The sequence below is a fragment of the Balaenoptera physalus genome (assembly GCF_965194825.1).
Source record: "Balaenoptera physalus genome assembly, chromosome: 10".
NCBI classification, from domain to species: domain Eukaryota; kingdom Metazoa; phylum Chordata; class Mammalia; order Artiodactyla; family Balaenopteridae; genus Balaenoptera; species Balaenoptera physalus.
In genome coordinates, this window is record NC_138889.1 from 114,237,055 (window position 1) to 114,255,366 (window position 18,312).

The following is an 18,312-nucleotide window of genomic DNA, read 5'->3' on the forward strand; positions in this document are numbered from 1 at the left end:
GGCAAGGGTGCACCGAGAGGGGCGGGGCGCGCTGGGGGGCGGGGAAAGAGAGCGCAAGGGTGTGGTAAGGGCTGCGGGGGCGGGGCGAGGGTGCACGGAGAGGGGCGGGGCGCGCTGGAGGCGGGGAAAGAGAGCGCGAGGGTGTGATAAGGGCTTGCAGGGGAGGGACTTTCGGGTGCGGGGCGCGCTCGGGGGCGGAGCGCGCACGTGACCCCTGGGCACCTGACGCTGCGGGCTGCGGAGGAACATGGCGTTGTGGGCTTGTTCAGTTGTTCCCGCCCTCAGGCTTTGGGGCCTGGGCGGTGCGCGGCCCTGGACCCGCCGGCCTCGGTTTGTTCCGGGTGGCGGCGGCGGGGGTGGCGGGCGGGGCCCAGGGCGGAGACTGACGCCCTCAGGCGAGCGGGGGAGTCAGGCTTCCCCCTGCGTGGTCGGCGGGACGATTGGAGGACCTGAAAATGGCAAGTCCCTGCTTACGCGGCTCTGAAGGGTGTTCCGGAGACACCCATGGCATTGGTTTCTCGTTTCTTCCGGGGGTATTTTGGGCGTGTATAAGCAACATTACTTGTTCATTCTTGACATCCCGCCCCCTTTTTAGTTAGATTCTATTCTGTACCTGTCCTTTTTTACTTAACATGTCTTGGAGTTACTTCCATTCTAAACATAAATGTTTTCTGAGTCTTTTATACTAATCTGTAGAATTCCATTATATGGATGTTTCATACTTTAACCAGTCTCTTGTTGAAATAGGTTCTAATCTTTAGTTATTACAGATAATGCTGTGTTGAATAACCTTGTTTGTACCTCACTTTTTGGATAAATTTCTAGTAGTGGAACTCCTGCGTCTACTTTTTATTGCTCCACATAAAGGTCGTGCAGTTAATACTCCCACCAGCGTATGTTCATACCCCTACACAGGTTCATACACAATAATTGCACATTTTGAGTCCTTGTCTAGGAACTGAACCTACAAGTGGAAAAATCTTAAGGCCCATAGTTGCTAATCAGAGTAGTTAGGAAACTAACTTAAATGCCCACTAATGGTCAAGTGTATACGTGAATAACGGTACGTTCATTTAATGCCTTCTTACACAACTACCAAAAATACCGAAGAGTTTAATAAAGAAATACCAAGGAGGAGTCTTTCTTTCATCCAAGAAACTTTTAATTGGACTCATTATCTACCAGACTGTTCTAGATGCGAGGATGGAGCAGGGGTCAGACAAACTGTTGCCTCCGTGGAGCTTATTCCAGTTTCAGAATCTGCAGGCAGTTGTGTGGGTGGGGCATGGCTAAATAGTGACCTGGTCTACCAGGTGCTGATCAGGACACCGCCATCATTCAGTAAATCCGGCTCCCACTCCCCCCACCCCGCTGCCCCCGCCATCAAGCAGAGGGCTTGAGGGTGCCTGTGCGGAGCAGTCCGTCTGCATAGGCTGTCTACACGTTGGAATTTGTGCCTTTCCAGTTTGTATTTTAGGACTCTTATAAGAAATTGTCCTTTGTTTCCCTTTCCTAGTTAGCATCCATGCTTGCCCCTCAGAGTACCCCTACTCCCAGTAGATCTCATTCCATGTAGCATATACTTTAAGTCATTCAGTATATTCTAGACATTAGGTAAAATTCTGCCATGTGTTTTTCAGTGATAGACGTTTTACTTATGTAGATGAGAAATACCCATCAAGTACCCTGAGTAATACCTTGCACCCAAGTAGGCACTCAACAATGGTAATGACTTCTACAACATGGGTATTTTTTCAACACCAGCAAGCAGCTCTCCACTTTTCCACAGACACCGACCGGGTGTCAAATTTAACTGAATTCTGGCTCTGTCAGCCTGGAGATAGCACCAGCTTCCACAGGTTAAGGGCTCAGTCCCACAAGACTGACACCACTTCAGCTGCCAATGCAGGTTCACCTGTCCTTCTGACGAACTGACTACAAATCGGAGGTTCCCACGACCCCCTCCTCTGGCTGGATTCACTTGCTAGAGTGGCTCACAGAATTCAGGAAACCAGTTTACTTACTAGATCGCGGGTTTATTATAAGGGATATTAAAGGATATGAATGAACAGCCAGATGAAGAGACATGTATATAGGGCGAGGTTTGGAAGGATTCTCAATACAGGAGCTTCTGTCCCTGTGGAGTTCAGGGCCTGGCACCTGGAAGTTTTCTGGTTCACCGACCTGGCAGCTCTCTGAACCCCCTCCTTTTGGGTTTCCATGGAGGCTCCAACCCTCTAATTGTGGTCGGTTCCCCTGGCAACAATATCCCCATCCTTAGGGGATTTCCAATAGTCACCTCATTAACATAAACTCAGTGTAGGTGTAAGAGGCTTGTTATGAATAACAAGACACCCATTTCACCTTCACGGCTCTGAAGTGATTTTAGGAACTGAGGCCAAAAGACCAAATATTGTAACAAAAGATGCTCCCATTGCTCTTAGGAAATTCAGAGGGTTCTGGGACAGAGACCAAAATATATATTTATTATAACTCACAGTATCGCAACTTCCCTCTCATTCCTTTTGTATTTCTCATAATAATTTGCATTTAGGAGGAGCTCAGTAAATGTTTGGGTGAGGACCTTAGGCGAATAGATGTTGTTGATGCTGTGTGCAGGGGGGCATTTAATAGCTGTAGTTGGAACCAGAACCTTCTCTTTCCTTCCTAACCATCTGACTGGTTTTCATTGGAAAACCCCCTTTGGAGATTTCATTGACTTGCACTCAGAAGAGCTGCCTTGACAGGTGCTTTTATGCAAGTCTTTGATGCAGCAGAACTTTCTTCAGAATCTAGGGGCATCTCTGCAAGAGCCTGGGGAGGAGTGGGGAAGCATTGTTTTCCCTGCTGCATGTATTTCCTGTACTTGCTGCTGGGAGGTTTACAGCTATGGATGTTTTTCAGAAGACTGTAGGAATCGTCTCTGGCTCCCTTGCTTTTAGCTTCAGCAGCTGAGGCTCAGGGTGCTTGAGTGACTTGATGAGACAGGCGGTGAGCTAGGGCTCTGACGCTCCTTTTGGTGCCCTCGGCCCTGCCTTCCCTCGCCACGTTCGTCTTTCTCATTACACACCTTTCTGAGGTCTGTTCTTTGGAAAAGCAAGATGATGCTTTGTGTGTCCGGAGAGGCACCACAAATGGACTGAGTGACCAGCAAGCCCCTGAGTGGCGCTGTCGTTTACCCCAGAGTGGAGTGTGGGAGTGCAGGAAGGGAAGGGGTGACAGGCACCCGAAAGGGAGGAGGGGGAGCCAGTACTGTCACCTTTCAGGGGCGGGCGAAGTGACTTCTCACTGGGTTCAGCAGTGGCTTCGTGAAGGAGGTGGCCTTGACTCTGGGAGACTGTGGACATGCTGAGGTGGAAAAAGGTCTTTTCAGGCAAAGGAGCTGGGTTTAGGGTGTACACAAGAACCAGGAAAGGAGGGGTCTGTAAGAGGGGGTAGCGGGGTTGAGGCCATCACTGGGGCGGGGTGTGTTGTGCTAAGATGTTAGGGCGCTCTCGGGGGCAGAGGGTGTCCGGGAAAGCCTCACCAGCAGTGTGTAAGCAGGTGGGTCTGTGCAGATTTTGCAGGAACAAGAGAAAAACCAAAGACAGAGCAAACAAGGGAGTGAGTTGGCGTCACACTCCTGGAAGATAAGCTCTGGATTGTCCTGACCTGTATCTAAAGATGTGCTTTTAGGGTGCATATTTCTTGCTTGTATCACAAATGAGTAAAAGAAATACTCTGTTTCCTGTTTTTATGTCTGTATTCACTTTAGATTTATCAATCATTTGGGGAGGGTTGTCATTTCAGTTTGTTTAATCTCTTTTCCTGTCAGGGTGGAGGCGTCTACACCGAGGGCGATGTCCTGGAGGCGGGTCATCAGGCCCTTCTCCTGGAGGACGGGTGTGGTAGCTGCCAGCCCTTGGGGTGTGAGGAAGGTGCCCTGTGTGGTGGGGCTGGCCGTCTTGAACTCTGGGCGAGCTGCCAGAATGATACCAGGAGGTGATGAAGTTGTACAGCTCAGGCAGCTGCCAGATGAGGGCCCCGAGAGCAGATCAGTAAACCCAGAAGGCCTTCAGGCCCACGCTGGGCTCTAGCCTGCGCGCCCACAGTGGCTGCACACTTGCTTCAGTGGGACGTTTTTCAGGTGCCGCTCCAGGCTCTATGCTGGCTGTGTTGCCCTTGTCTTCTTCCTGGTGCTTTCCTGCGTTTGGAGTCACTTACCGAGTCCTGATGCCTCTCCGAAGCCTGTGATTTGTTTATTGTGTGTCTTGCTCTCTTTTCTTGTGGAAGACCATCTCATACTCCTAACAGTTAAACTTGTTGTGAGTGTCTCAGCTCCTGGTTTCTGGAGATGACCTGAGAAGCCTTCTAGAGTTTTGCAGGGAGACCCCCGAGGTCCAGTATGCCCACTGCCTTGCCTGGGTTATGTGATTTGTCTGGCTGCCATGTAATATGAACAGCCTCCTGAATAGCTGCGAACGTTGAAGTCTCTGCAGCAGTTTGAATCCCTCACTGTTAGGATATGAATGTTCGTTTTTGGAATGGTCTCTTGAACCCACTTATCATCCTGGTAATATTTGGTGTAAAGTCGGAGACGTTTAACTTTCTTTAAATGTCACTGAGTATTTGTCACATCCCAGGTATGTTAGGGCGTATGGCTCTGCAGAGAGTGTCCCCCGAGACCCCGGCTCCAGCTTGAGCCTTCAGCACTAGCCTTCGATAACAGGAACTGTGAAATGATACTTTCCTTATTTGCACAGTTCCCGCTAACCTGAAATACGTCTTGATTTCTGAGTTTGTATTTTATCCATGATAAGAAAGGTGGTCATTCGGGGGCAGCAGGGAGGTGTGTGGTCATTCTCAGTGGCGGGGCTGCGGGAGGGGAGACACTGCTTGCTAGCATGGACTGGGTTCTCATCGGTTACCTGGCTGCTCTCCTTTTCCTGTCAGTATTGCAGGTGCAGGAAGGCCCATATCTTTTTCTGCCGGTGCCTCAAGTGTCTCTGGAAGTGGAGGCCACAGTCCGAAGTTTCTCCTGCAGGACGTTGCCGAGCTGATTAAAACCGGAGGCTGCCAGAGGGTGGTGGTCATGGTGGGGGCCGGCATCAGCACACCCAGCGGCGTCCCGGACTTCAGGTGCCCGTGCAGTCCCCGTGCCCCTCCCTGGCTGCCTGGGGCTCACTCCACTTCCCGGCTCTCTCCTGAAGGGCTCAGAGCCTCTTGCTTCTCTCTGCAGATCTCCGGGGACCGGCTACTACAGCAACCTCCAGCAGTACAAGATCCCCTACCCCGAGGCCATTTTTGAGCTCTCATTTTTCTTTCGCGATCCCAAGCCGTTTTTCACTTTTGCCAAGGAGCTGTACCCTGGGAACTATAGGCCTAATGCCACTCACTACTTCCTGCGACTGCTCCATGACAAGGGGCTGCTTCTGCGGCTGTACACACAGAACATCGACGGGCTTGAGAGAGGTGAGACCTCCGTCCCGTCTCACATCTTCTTGCTCTTGCAGGGAAGGCTCACGTGCCTGTTTCTAGGTAGGGCTGAGGCCTAGTGCTTATTCCCCATCCCTGTGACTGATTTTGAGCCAAAGAGTTTTGCCGTTGTCCCCCCAAAAAACTGTCCTCTGTGTGTTTAAGTATCACTGTTGGGACCTCATTGTGGACCCATTTTCCGGGCTGTGAGTTTGGGATAGAACTAAAGTTGACATTGGGAGCTTCTGATCCGATGATTTCTTTTCTCTTTATATGTATATATTTTCAAATATTTATTTGTTTATTTACTTGGCTGCGTCAGGTCTTAGTTGCGGCACGCAGGATCTTTGTTGCGGTGCGTGGGCTTCTCTCTCGTTGTGGCGCACGGGCTCCAGAGCACGTGGGCTCAGTAGTTGCGCTACACAGGCTCTCTAGTCGTGGCACGTGGGCTTAGTTGCCCCGCGGCATGTGGGATATTCGGTCCCCGACCAGGGATCAAACAACCCACGTCCTCTGCATTGGAAGGCGGATTCTTAACCACTGGCCCACAAGTGAAGTCCCCTGATGATTTCTTTTTTAAAGTTTTCATTACGGGATTTTCTGAGCACACAAAAAAGTGAAGAGAAGAATGTAATGAATCCTCATGTTCTCGTCACCTCGTCCTGGCTGGTCCTGTTTAATCTGTGTCCTACCCCCACCTTCTCTCTCACCCCCAGCTATTATGAAGCAGATCCCTCTCATCATAAATTTAATACATAAATCCAGCAATGGATACCTTTAGAAGAGAAAGACTTTTAAAACACAGCCATGATATCATTATCACACAAAGAAATCACTAATAATTCCTTAAGATCATCAAACTCAGTGTGTGGTGATTTCTTGACTGTCTCGGTGGTGGCCACAACCAGTGATTCATGGGTCATACTGTCATACTGACCTCTGGCCGTGCACCCTAGAGAAGCAGTTGCTGGGGCCTCTTCTTACGTGCAGTGACGCTGCCAGGCAGCTCTCAGCAAGCCAGCAGCAGCTCAGCCAGGCTGTGGATGTGTTGTGATTTGAAAAATGGAGTTCTCTCGACTCCAGGAAAATGTTTCTTTGCTAGAAGGACTCTACGGCTTGGAACCACATAGGCAGCAGCGAATACCCCGTGGGGACAATCTCTCTCCTGGAGTTGCAGCAGGGCGGGCCTTGTGGGAAGGCGGGAGTGTGTGGCTGTGAGCCTCGGCGTGTGTACAGTGAGGACAGTGGGAAACCACTGCAGCTAGGACCAGGTCTGTGTACCCACAGCCTTCCAAAGCTGGTGGTGATAACAAAAACTTCATGATAAGTTACCTTTTGTCTGTTTTTCTACAGGTTTTTGGACATGTATTTATAGTATTTTCTCACTTTTACTCGGTGTGTGTAGCATAGAAAATGTCTTTCTTAGTATTGGGTGTAATTTTATCTGGACTTAATCAAATGTTTTTTCCACTGTGTTTTCACAGGCTTTGTTTTACCTGTGATTCGGCTCCATGTTGGAGCCTCACCCCTGAGCTTATTCTGATCAGTGGGGTGTCGTTTGTAGGTGACAGAGGCGGGGACATCGGGCTTTCAAGTCACACCAAGGGCTGTGACTCCTGGAGGGCCTGCTGAGCCCAGAGGTTACACTAAGGGGCTTGCGCCCAAGCTGGGGGCAGCAGCACTTAGCTTTGGTTTGAATTTCAGCGTCTGGCATCCCTGCCTCAAAGCTCGTTGAAGCTCACGGATCCTTTGCCTCTGCCACCTGCACCGTCTGCCGAAGACCCTTCCCAGGGGAGGACTTTTGGGTGAGTTGTCACACTGACAGTTCTGTCCCTTCTGCCTTTCTCACTGGGAGTAAGCTGGAGAAGTGGTGTTTCGTAAGCATCATGTCGGTAGGACAACAGAACAGTAACACTATGAAAATGTTTTCATTTTTAAATTAGAAAAGTAATATGTACTTGTAAAAAATTAAGGCAATACGAACAACAAGGATTTACTGTAGCATAGGGAACGTACATTCAATAGCTTTAATAACCTATAAGGGAAAAGAATAAAAAAAGAATATGTATACATACATATATATATACATGTATAACCGAATCACTTTGCTGTACACCTGAAACTAACACAATATTGTAAACCAACTGTACTTCAATTTTTTAAAAATGTGCAAGTCCTAACTCCCAGTACCTGTAAATATAAACTTATTGGGCCATAGGATCTTTGCAGATTTAAAAAAAAAATAAGGCAATAGAGAAATATGTAGGGAAAAATGAATCTGCCTTCATCCAGTTCCTGTAGCCCGCTTTTAACAGTTTGTTGTATAATGTTCCAGGCCTTAAAAAAAGAAAGATGTGTATATACAAACATACATGCACATTTCTGGGTACTTACACCCACACACAGTTACAATGTTTTTTCATTAATGGGATCATTAAGATTAATGTTGTGCAACATGCTTTGTCACTGAGCAAAATTTCATGGATATTTTGTGTCAATAACTACAGCTCTACTTACTGTTTTTAGTAACTATAGAGCATTCCATTTAGCAATTCACCTGTTGTGGGATATTTTATGATGTTTGTGATTTTTTACTATTAAAAATAATACAGTAACGATACCCATGTTTACACCTCTGTGTACTTCTGGGAATATTTGGGAATAGAATGGTTTTTTTTTTTTTAAATTTTATTGAAGTATAGTTGCTTTACAATGTTGTGTTTAATTTCTGCTGTACAGCAGAGTGACCAGTTATACATATATATATTCTTTTTCGTATTCTTTTCCATTATGGTTTATCACAGGATATTGAATATAGTTCCCTGTGCTATACTGTAGGCCCTTGTAGTTTATCCATCCTATATATAATAGTTTGCATTTGCTAATCCCACACTCCCAGTCCATCCCTCCCACACCTCCCTACCCCTTGGCAACCACAAGTCTGTTCTCTATGTCTGTGAGTCTGTTTCTGTTTCGTAGATATGTTCATTTGTGTGGTATTTTAGATTCCACGTATAAGTGATATCCTATGATATTTGTCTTTCTCTTTCTGACTTACTTTGCTTAGTATGATCGTCTCTAGGTCTATCCATGTGGCTGCAAATGGCATTATTTCAGTCTTTTAAATGGCTGAGTAACATTCCATTGTATATATCTATATACACCACATCGTCTTTATCCTAGAATGGGTTTTTTTTTAAACATTTTTATTTTATTTTATTTATTTATTTTTAAAAATTATTTATTTATTTATTTATTTGGCTGCGTCGGGTCTTAGCTGTGGCACGCGGGCTCTTTATTGTGGCATGGGAGCGTCTCTCTAGTTGTGGTGTGTGGGCTCTAGAGTGCGCGGGCTCAGTAGTTGTGGCACGCAGGTATGTGGGATCTTAGTTCCCCAAACAGGGATCAAACCCACATCCCCTGCATTGGAAGGTGGATTGTTTTTGGTGGGGGCTTATAGTTGTTTTACAATGTTGTGTTAGTTTCTACTGTACAGCAAAGTGGAGTTCCCTGTGCTATACAGCAGGTTCTCGTTAGTTTTCTATTTTATCCACATCAGTGTATACATGTCAATCCCGGTCTCCCAATTCATCCCACCACCACCACCACCTCTGCCTTGGTGTCCATACGTTTGTTCTCTACGTCTGTGTCTCTATTTCTGCCTTGCAAACTGGTTCATCTGTACCATTTTTCTAGGTTCCACATATATGCGTTAACATACGATATTTGTTTTTCTTTTTCTGACTTACTTCACTCTGTATGACAGTCTCTAAGTCCATCCACATCTCTACAAATGACCCAATTTCGTTCCTTTTTACAGCTGAGTAATATTGCATTGTATATATGTACCACATCTTCTTTATCCATTTGTCTGTTGATGGACATTTAGGTTGCTTCCATGTCCTGGCTATTGTAAATAGTGCTGCAGTGAACATTGGGGTACACATATTTTTTTGAATTATGGTTTTCTCTGGGTATATGCCCAGTAGTGGGATTGCTGGGTCATATGGTAGTTCTATTTTTAGTTTTTTAAGGAACCTCCATACTGTTCTCCATAGTGGCTGTATCAATTTACATTCCCACCAACAGTGCAAGAGGGTTCCCTTTTCTCCACACCTTCTCCATCATTTATTGTTTGTAGATTTTTTGATGATGGCTATTCTGACTGGTGTGAGGTGATACCTCCTTGTAGTTTTGATTTGCATTTCTCTCATAATTCGTGATGTTGGGCATCTTTTCATGTGCCTCTTGGCCATCTGTATGTCTTCTTTGGAGAAATATATATTTAGGTCAGGTCTTCCGCCCATTTTTGGATTGGGTTGTTTGTTTTTTTGATATTGAGTTGCATGAGCTCTTTGTATATTTTGGAGATTAATCCTTTGTCTGTTGATTTGTTTGCAAATATTCTCTCCCATTCTGAGGCTTGTCTTTTCGTCTTGTTTATGGTTTCCTTTGCTGTGCAAAAGCTTTTAAGTTTCATTAGGTCCCATTTGTTTATTTTTGTTTTTGTTTCCATTATTCTAGGAGGTGGGTCAAAAAAGATCTTGCTGTGATTTATGTCAAAGAGTGTTCTGCCTATGTTTTCCGCTAAGAGTTTTATAGTGTCCAGTCTTACATTTAGGTCTTTAATCCATTTTGAGTTTATTTTTGTGTATGGTGTTAGGGAGTGTTCTAATTTCATTCTTTTACATGTAGCTGTCCAGTTTTCCCAGCACTACTTATTGAAGAGACTGTCTTTTCTCCGTTGTATATTCTTGTGGAAGGTGGATTCTTAACCACTGGACCACTGGGGAAGTCCCTAGAATGGGTTTTTTTTTTTTTTTTTTTAATTTATTTATGGCTGTGTTGGGTCTTCGCCTCTGTGCGAGGGCTTTCTCCAGTTGCGGCGGGCGGGGGCCACTCTTCATCGCGGTGCGCGGGCCTCTCACTATCGCGGCCTCTCTTGTTGCGGAGCACAGGCTCCAGACGTGCAGGCTCAGTAGTTGTGGCTCACGGGCCTAGTTGCTCCGCGGCATGTGGGATCTTCCCAGACCAGGGCTCGAACCCGTGTCCCCTGCATTGGCAGGCAGACTCTCAACCACTGCGCCACCAGGGAAGCCCTAGAATGGGTTTTTTAAAGTAGAGTAAGATAGAGTGGAAAATCTTAAATAAAGATGAAATTCGGAAATATCGACGTGGCAGAGGATCCTGTCTTTTATTTTTTATTGAGGTGAAATTCACATAACATAAAATTAACCATTTTAAAGTGTACAGTTTATTGGTATTTAGTACATTCACTGTGTTGTGCAACTGCCACCTCTATCTAATTCCAAAATATTTTCGTCACCCCAAAGGAAAACCCTGTATCCACTAATCAGTCAACCCTATTCCCTTCCTGCCCCCAACCCTTAGCAACCACTGATTTTAAAAAAAATTCTATTGGAGTGTAGTTGATTTACAGTGTTGTGTTAGTTTCAGGTGTACAGCAAAGTGATTCAGTTATACATATACATATATTCATTCTTTTTCAGATTCTTTTCCCATATAGGTTATTACAGAATATTGAGTAGAGTTCCCTGTGCTATACAGTAGGTCCTTGTTGGTATATAGTAGTGTGTATATGTTAATCCCAGGCTCCTAATTTATCCCTCCCTACCATGTTTCCCCTTTGGTAACCATAAGTTTGTTTTTGAAATCTGTGAGTCTGTTTCTGTTTTGTAAATAAGTTCGTTTGTATCATTAAAAAAAAATTAGATTCCACATATGAGTGATATCATATATATGTCTTTCTCTGTCTGACTTCCTTCACTTAGTATGGTAATCTCTAGGTCCATCCATGTTGCTGCAAATGGCATTATTTTGTTATTTTTTATGGCTGAGTAATATTCCATTGTGTATATGTACCACATCTTCTTTATCCATTCCCCTGCTGATGGACATTTAGGTTGGCAATCACGGATCTTTTTGTTGTCTCCATAGTTTTGCCCTTTCCAGAATGTCACAGAGCTGGAATCATACAATATGCAGCCTTTTTTCACTGGCTTCTTTCACTTAACATTATGTATTTAAGGTTCCTCCATGTCTTTTCATGGCCTGATGAGCACTTTTTTTTTTTTTTTTTTTTTAGGCTAATATTCCATTTGCTGGATGTAACACAGTTTGTTTATCCATTCACCTACTAAAGGACATCTTGATTGCTTCCAAGTTTTGGCAATTATGAATAAAGTTGCTATAAACATCCATGTGCAGGTTTTTATGTGGACATAAGTTCTCAGTTCCTTTGGGTAAATACCAAGGAGCGTGATTGCTGAATCCTATGGTAAGACTATGTTTAGTTTGTTCTTCCAGAGTGGCTGCCCCATTTTGCATTCCCAGCAGCAGTGAATGTGAGTTCCTGTTGCTCCACATCCTCATAAGCACTTGGTGTTGTCAGTGTTCTGATTTTGGCCGTTCTTAATAGGTGTGGAGTGGAATATCATTGTTTAATTTGCAATTTCCTAGTGACATATGATGTTGAACTTGTCTCATATGCTCATTTACCATCTGTATATCTTCTTTGGTGAGGTCTTGGGCTCATTTTTTAACTGGGTTGCCCATTTTCTTATTGTTGAATTTTAAGAATTCTTTGTGCATTTTGGATAACCGTTCTTTATGAGATGTGTCTTTTGCATATTTTCTCCCAGTCTGTGACTTGTCATCTCATCCTCTTGACATTGTCTTTCACAGAGGAGAAGTTTTTAATTTTAATGAAGCCTGGCTTACCATATTTTTCTTTCATCGATCATCTTTTTCCAGATTGTGTTGGCTATTCTGAGTCTTTTGCTTTCCGTATCAACTTTAGAATCAGTCTGTTGCTATCTATTCTCTGCATATTTAAAAAAACTTTTCTCTTTGGAGTTTTGCACTTTACTATGGTATGTCTCCATATGGATTTCCTTTTATTTATTCTGCTTAAAAATTGTAGAGCTTTCTGAATCTGAGGTTTGATATCTTTCATTTTTGCTGAAAAATCCTCAGTCATGATCCCTTCAGACAGTGACTGCCCCACCGTGTCCTGTCCTCTCTCTGTGGACCTTGGGTTAAGCATCTCTGAGACTGGTTCACACTGTCCGCAGCCCTTGGCGGCTCTTCTCTGCATCCCATCTTGCTCCTCTTTGTGCTGCATTCTGAGTTTTTCTCCTGATCTACTTTCCAGTTTATTGATATTCTATTCTGTCATAGAGGATAAAGCCCTTCCACTGAGCTTTAATTTTCGATACTCTACTTTTTATTACTGGAAGTTCTCTCTGGTTCTTTTTCAAATCCACGACATTATTTTGTATAGCTTTCTATCTCCAATAGATATTTCAAGCCTGTCTTTTTAAAAATTTACACATACTAGAGTTTTTAATCTGTATCTGCTAATATATAACTATTTGACTAGTCCATTTCTTTTGTCTGTTGTTTCTGCTGGTCCTTACTGGGTTCAGCCTGCAAAAACAAATCCCAGTAGCTGTAAAGGTTTATCTTAGAAGCCAGGTGTCTTTTTCCTTAGTTTCCTCCTCTAATGTCTAGCCCAAGCATGAATCCAAGTGTAGCAGGATATAATAATAGCTTACATCTGCTTCACCTTGGCCTGCAAGGAGGAGGTCTGTGGAAAATAACTCCAGCCAGTGAGTTGAAGCCGACCTGAATGTCTTCAGGGCTAAGGTGATGATGTCAGGATCACTTCAGCTAAAATCAGGGACAAATTTATACCGTCATTTTCATTGAATAATGCCTGTTGTAGGCCAAATGCGTACAGAGTGCTTCTGAGGACTATATAATCAGTGCAGTTGACCTTTGAACACGGGTTTGAACTGTGTGGGTCCACTCATATGTGGATTTTTTTTCAGTAAATGTGTACTCCAGGACTACTTGATCCGTGGTTGGTTGAATCACAGATGCGGAACCACAGATACCGAGGAACCATCTGTACACAGGGCTGACTCTAAGTTCTGTATAGATTTTCAGTTGTGCGGAGGGTTGGTGCCCCTGACCCCTGTGTTCCAAGGTCAGCTGTGTTTCCTCAGCACCTGCATATCTCTGATAAGCACCCCAGGTGCAGAGCGTAGTGTTCAATGTGTTGGATATCGTATCGTGTCCAGGATCTGCTTTCAAATACTGCAACCTCCCCAAATTCTGGGGTGCTATATGAAACTGGCGGAGTGTCAATAATTGCTGAAGCTGGGTTCATTATATACAGGGGGCTTCACTGCACTACTGTCTCAGCTGTGGAATGTTTGACAGTTTCTCAATGAGAAGTTGTTTTTGCCTTTTCCTTTGGAAGTGTGTTGTGACAGCTTCCTTGGGCCCACTTTCTCTCTGTGTCACCCCAGGCCGACGTGATGGTGGACAGGGTCCCACTCTGCCCGGTCTGCACTGGCGTCGTGAAGCCCGACATCGTGTTCTTTGGGGAGATGCTGCCCCACAGGTTCCTGCTGCATCTGGCTGACTTCCCCACGGCAGACCTGCTGCTCATCCTTGGGACCTCTCTGGAGGTTTGTCAGCAGGCCTTGTGGTGCACAGACGTGCGGAGGAGGCTGGCGGGACGAGGCAGAGGAGGTGGGGCTGGTGGGACAGACACTCTGGGGCCACACCTTTGGAAGATGGGTGGATTCAGCATGCGAGGAGGCAGAGGTGTTCCAGGCCTAGCGTGGGGAGCAGGGAAACGCTCAACGTTGGGGTGTCCAGAGTGCAGGCGGGCACGGTGCGCAAGGGGAGGTGTCCAGAGTGCAGGCGGGCACGGTGCGCAAGGGGAGGTGTCCAGAGTGCAGGCGGGCACGGTGCGCAAGGGGAGGTGTCCAGAGGGCAGGCGGGCACGGTGCGCAAGGGGAGGTGTCCAGAGGGCAGGCGGGCACGGTGCGCAAGGGGAGGTGTGCAGAGGGCAGGCGGGCACGGTGCGCAAGGGGAGGTGTCCAGAGTGCAGGCGGGCACGATGCGCAAGGGGAGGTGTCCAGAGGGCAGGCGGGCACGGTGCGCAAGGGGAGGTGTCCAGAGGGCAGGCGGGCATGATGAGCAAGGGGAAGGCGTGTGGGAGACGTGAGGTGGGAGCAGGTCTCCCAGGTCGTATCACCGAGACCGACCTTGTGTAGAAGCAGTGAAACCAGGAATGTAGCTGGTCGTCCTCGGGGTCAGAGAGACCTGGGGACGGGCTGAAGTGAGCAGATGTCCAGGAGGCTGAGCAGTCAGACTGTGGGGCCGCGAGAGGCGGCAGGGAGGGAACGGCTGGACTCGGGGGCTGGCGTCACTTTGCGGACCGAAGAGAGAGGCGTCTGCCTCTTCGTGGGGTCAGGGCCTTTGCTGGGGAGGAGGAATCTGGATCAGGGATGCGGAGTTCAGTCCTGCACACGTGTGGTTGAGGTGCCTGGGAGATGTGTCTGGATTTGCAGCTCAGGAGACTTCTAAAGGATGTGATGAGACCCTGAAATGGGCTGTGCCTGATTGGATGCAGGCACCAAGGGGCAGCGGGGCCAGAAAGACCTGTGCCTGGGGCCCCAGCCAGTCAGGGGCCCAGAGCTGTGTGTTTTTTCAGTGAACCTGCCTGCTGTGTAGCAGGCCCTGCTGCAGTGTGTGTGTGAGGAACCCCTCAGTGGTGGTCCCTCTGTGAGGCGCCGGGCCCTTGCTCTCAGGGAGCGAGACCAGATAGACGAGCTGTCATGTCACTGGTGAGTGTGGATGAGGAGCGCAGGGAAGATGGTGTGCGTGAACTTTAGCAGGGAGGCCCACAGGATCCAGGAGATGTCGGATGAGAAAGGGGGCGTGGATGAGAGGGAGGCTGGGGTTGGGGGGGAACAAGGGCATCGAGACCCAGCGGTGGGAGCGGTACTGAAGAAATAACACGGATGCTGGGTTTTCTCTGTATCCGAGGTCTCACTGTCAGTCTGTGCTGTCCCTCCAGGGCTGCAGGGGCTGTGGCATAGCGGTCCTGAGGGCTGGGGAGGGCGGGCGCTGCACTCCTCACGTTTGGGCAATTTTTCAGGTGGAACCTTTCGCCAGCTTGTCTGAGGCCGTGCGGAGCTCGGTGCCCCGATTGCTCATCAACCGGGACTTGGTGGGGTCCTTGGCTAGGCATCCTCGGGGCAGGGATGTGGTCCAGCTGGGGGACGTGGTTCACGGTGTGAAGAGGCTGGTGGAGCTTCTGGGCTGGACGGAGGAGATGCGGGACCTCATCCAGCGGGAAACTGGAAAGGTAGGGGCCGCTGAGAGTCACGGGAGGGGCCGTCTCTTCTGCTCTGGGGTCTGGTCAACCTGGAGTGGCACCCTCTTTGGCTAAAACAGTAACAGTAATAGGTAATATTGCTGTTAACCCTGTACCAGGCACTGTTTGGCGCCACCTGTGTGCTTATGAATCGGGTGCTGTGATTCTTAATACCTCTGTTTAGAGATGAAGAAACTGATGCTTCGTGCCTGCTGAGGGGCAGAGTGGAGATGAGGGTCCAGGCAGACAGGGCTGTCGTTCTGCAGTCGTCACACTTCAGCTGTCTTCGTACCCTAAACTAAAGGAGACTCCAGGATAAGATGTGATTCTGAAGTTCTCTGAACCTGTGTGGGATGATGCTTTTAGGAGATAATTGGCGTGAGAGGAGTTGACGTATCATCTGCTGAGTGTAGAAAGTCAGAGAGCCTTGCTCTCTCTAGATGTCAAGCCTCCTATAAACAAGTGAAGTTACAGAAAATACAGTTTCCCATGAGAATCAGTTAGCATGTGTAGCCTTGATGTGAGGGGTTATTTTCTACAGGGGGCAGCATTAAGCATTTGAAGTCCAGCTGTCTCAGAGGATTATTTATGATTACAGCCAGGTATAACACTGCTGAAAGTGGACTTCACCAGAATGCTGTAATTTATGTTCTTGCTGTCTTGGGAAACCTCTCCACCCTTTGGCCGTGACTGCTTCAGGACTCAGGGCCGTGAGTCAGCCCTTTCCTCTCACCTCCACTGGCAAAAGCCCCCAGCCTCTGGCTACAGCCTGATTTCTTACCAATCTGAACCAAAGCAAGAAGAATATGAGGCTTTTTAAAGATATAAGACTTTGCAGTTATATTGTTTTCATGATATTAGACATCATTGCCTTTGAATCCAGAGTTTGGCTCTTAGGGATAAGATGTAGGATGGTGCTGTTTCTCATCTCATTATATGGAGGAAATAAAGACCATCAAATGTTAAAGTCACGTTGCTGGGTCACTTAGTGGAAGCAGAGTCCGGCTAACACGGATGCTTACACTTTACACCTCGAGAGGAACCGTAGCCCATGCCTTGCTCACAGGGGAGTAGAGATCTTGGTCAGATCTGCCTGGCAGCTTACACAGGAGCCTTTCTGTGGCTGACTTCCTGCTTCCATATAACAGCAAGACAAAGTCAAGTAGCCTCTGTGGACTTTTGGAATTATAGTCCTATAGGATTTGACCTGTGCTATTTTCTAGTTCCACAGAAATTTGTGTGAAGTTATGATTTTACGGGTTTACTTATTTTAAAAGAGTTGCTGTCCAAGAATAAACACTAAGGGATGAGCTGAAGTCTGGGTTGGATTACTCTCCCAAGCAGTGAGTGTACTTGAGTACATCTGGACTGGTCACTTGAGCGAGGCCCTCCATTTAGCCACCCAGTTTTGCCCAGCCCTGCTGGTGTCGTCTTAACTTGGCTGAACAGCAGCATTTGCAGACAGAAAAGCTTCCGTTTTAGGAAATAATTCAATTCCAGGCCCTGAGATGTGCCCAGGTATGTTTTCAGATAACCAGTTTCCTCTCTCCTTTGTGTTCCAGACTGATGGTTGGGACAAATTAGGAGAGTGAGGGCTGCTCCTCACACCAGAAATGGCTATACGGGAGTCACTGCCCATTTCTGATGAGCCCTCTGCCTGAAGAACAGCTCGGGCACGTTTACAAATTTTGGCTGAACCAGGACATGCGACCTGAGGCTGCCCCTGGAGTGTTTTCCCAGGTCATGAGAGTCTGTGCACTCAGGGCCACCCCAGCCACAGATGTGCAGGAGCTGCCTGGCCTGACTTTTTGCTGAAGCTCTTAATGCCACAAGCGTTCTTCTGATGGTGAACCTCTTGAACTCAGACAACCTGGAACCCCAGACTGGACTCCATCTGAAGGCCAGGTTCAGCATCTGTCCACTTGGGTCAAGCAGCCCCAGTCACACCCCAAATGTGGGCCTGGGTCCCAGGTAATGCACTAGGGTTTTCTAGCATGTTGGCCTCTTTAGTAGGTTTATTTTGAGAGATTGTCCTTCATTTCTGGCATGAAGTAAACTGTAATAGAGAAACTGGGCATCCCTTCATTTTTGTCTCCTAAAAGGGAAGATGAACGTGGAAAGGGGAGCTTGGGAGTCTGTGGGTGTCTTTCCTCTACTGAAACAACCCAAGGACTGAGAACATTTGTCCCTGATTCATCTCGGAGATGGGCATAGTGCCCTCTTCCAGCTCAGGTCCACGGGACCTTCAAAGCACCCAGCACCCCTCATGAAGGTCATCCCATCCTGTTCACTCAACCCTGATGCTTTTCACATCAACACCTAGAAACTCCTCATCTGTTCCAGACCATTCCAGCAGCTTCCTGTCTCTACTCTCCCCCACCAGGCCTTCTTCCAGCAATGCTGCTAGAATTAACCTCTAAGACAGAAGGCATTACTCATTTGGAAACCTTGCCTGGCTCCCTGACCTGTGCTCAGGCCACACTGCTGTTTGGGCAGAGCACAATGTGATCTTCCTGCTTTTGTACAGGCCTCTTCTGGGGTTGCCCCAAGGCCCGGCCCCTGCCCCCAGTGCCCCCTCCTTCCTGGCGTCTTGTCTTCCCCACTGGGCCCCTGGGCTGGAGCAGATTTCACTGACAGACCCCTCAGGAGACCTGGTGGCC

General features: G+C 47.3%; 1 protein-coding gene across 9 annotated transcripts; it reads left to right on the top strand.

Annotated features, from left to right (window-relative positions):
* The first annotated feature begins 185 nt into the window (after positions 1 to 185).
* On the top strand, positions 186 to 17,722 carry SIRT3 (sirtuin 3). 9 transcript variants are annotated; one of them, XM_082478387.1, is made up of 7 exons: positions 186 to 330; positions 4,933 to 5,118; positions 5,219 to 5,517; positions 7,159 to 7,259; positions 13,791 to 13,952; positions 15,434 to 15,643; positions 17,215 to 17,722. In XM_082478387.1, exons 1-7 carry the CDS (start codon positions 248 to 250, stop codon positions 17,242 to 17,244), a joined length of 1,071 nt encoding a protein of 356 aa, XP_082334513.1. In that variant the 5' UTR covers positions 186 to 247; the 3' UTR covers positions 17,245 to 17,722. The 9 variants fall into 9 exon arrangements, with proteins under 9 accessions (XP_082334513.1, XP_082334515.1, XP_082334514.1 ...); XM_082478389.1 differs by having other exon boundaries at positions 5,219 to 5,451; XM_082478388.1 differs by lacking the exon at positions 17,215 to 17,722 and adding an exon at positions 15,837 to 17,208.
* The last annotated feature ends 590 nt before the right edge of the window (positions 17,723 to 18,312 follow it).

Bases quoted from the DNA above. Each gene is read 5' to 3' on its own strand.
- SIRT3 (XM_082478387.1), top strand. From the start codon at position 248: ATGGCGTTGTGGGCTTGTTCAGTTGTTCCCGCCCTCAGGCTTTGGGGC. The intron at 331-4,932 runs GTTTGTTCCGGG...TTTTCCTGTCAG, and splicing joins CCCTGGACCCGCCGGCCTCG to TATTGCAGGTGCAGGAAGGC. The intron at 13,953-15,433 runs GTTTGTCAGCAG...GCAATTTTTCAG, and splicing joins TCCTTGGGACCTCTCTGGAG to GTGGAACCTTTCGCCAGCTT.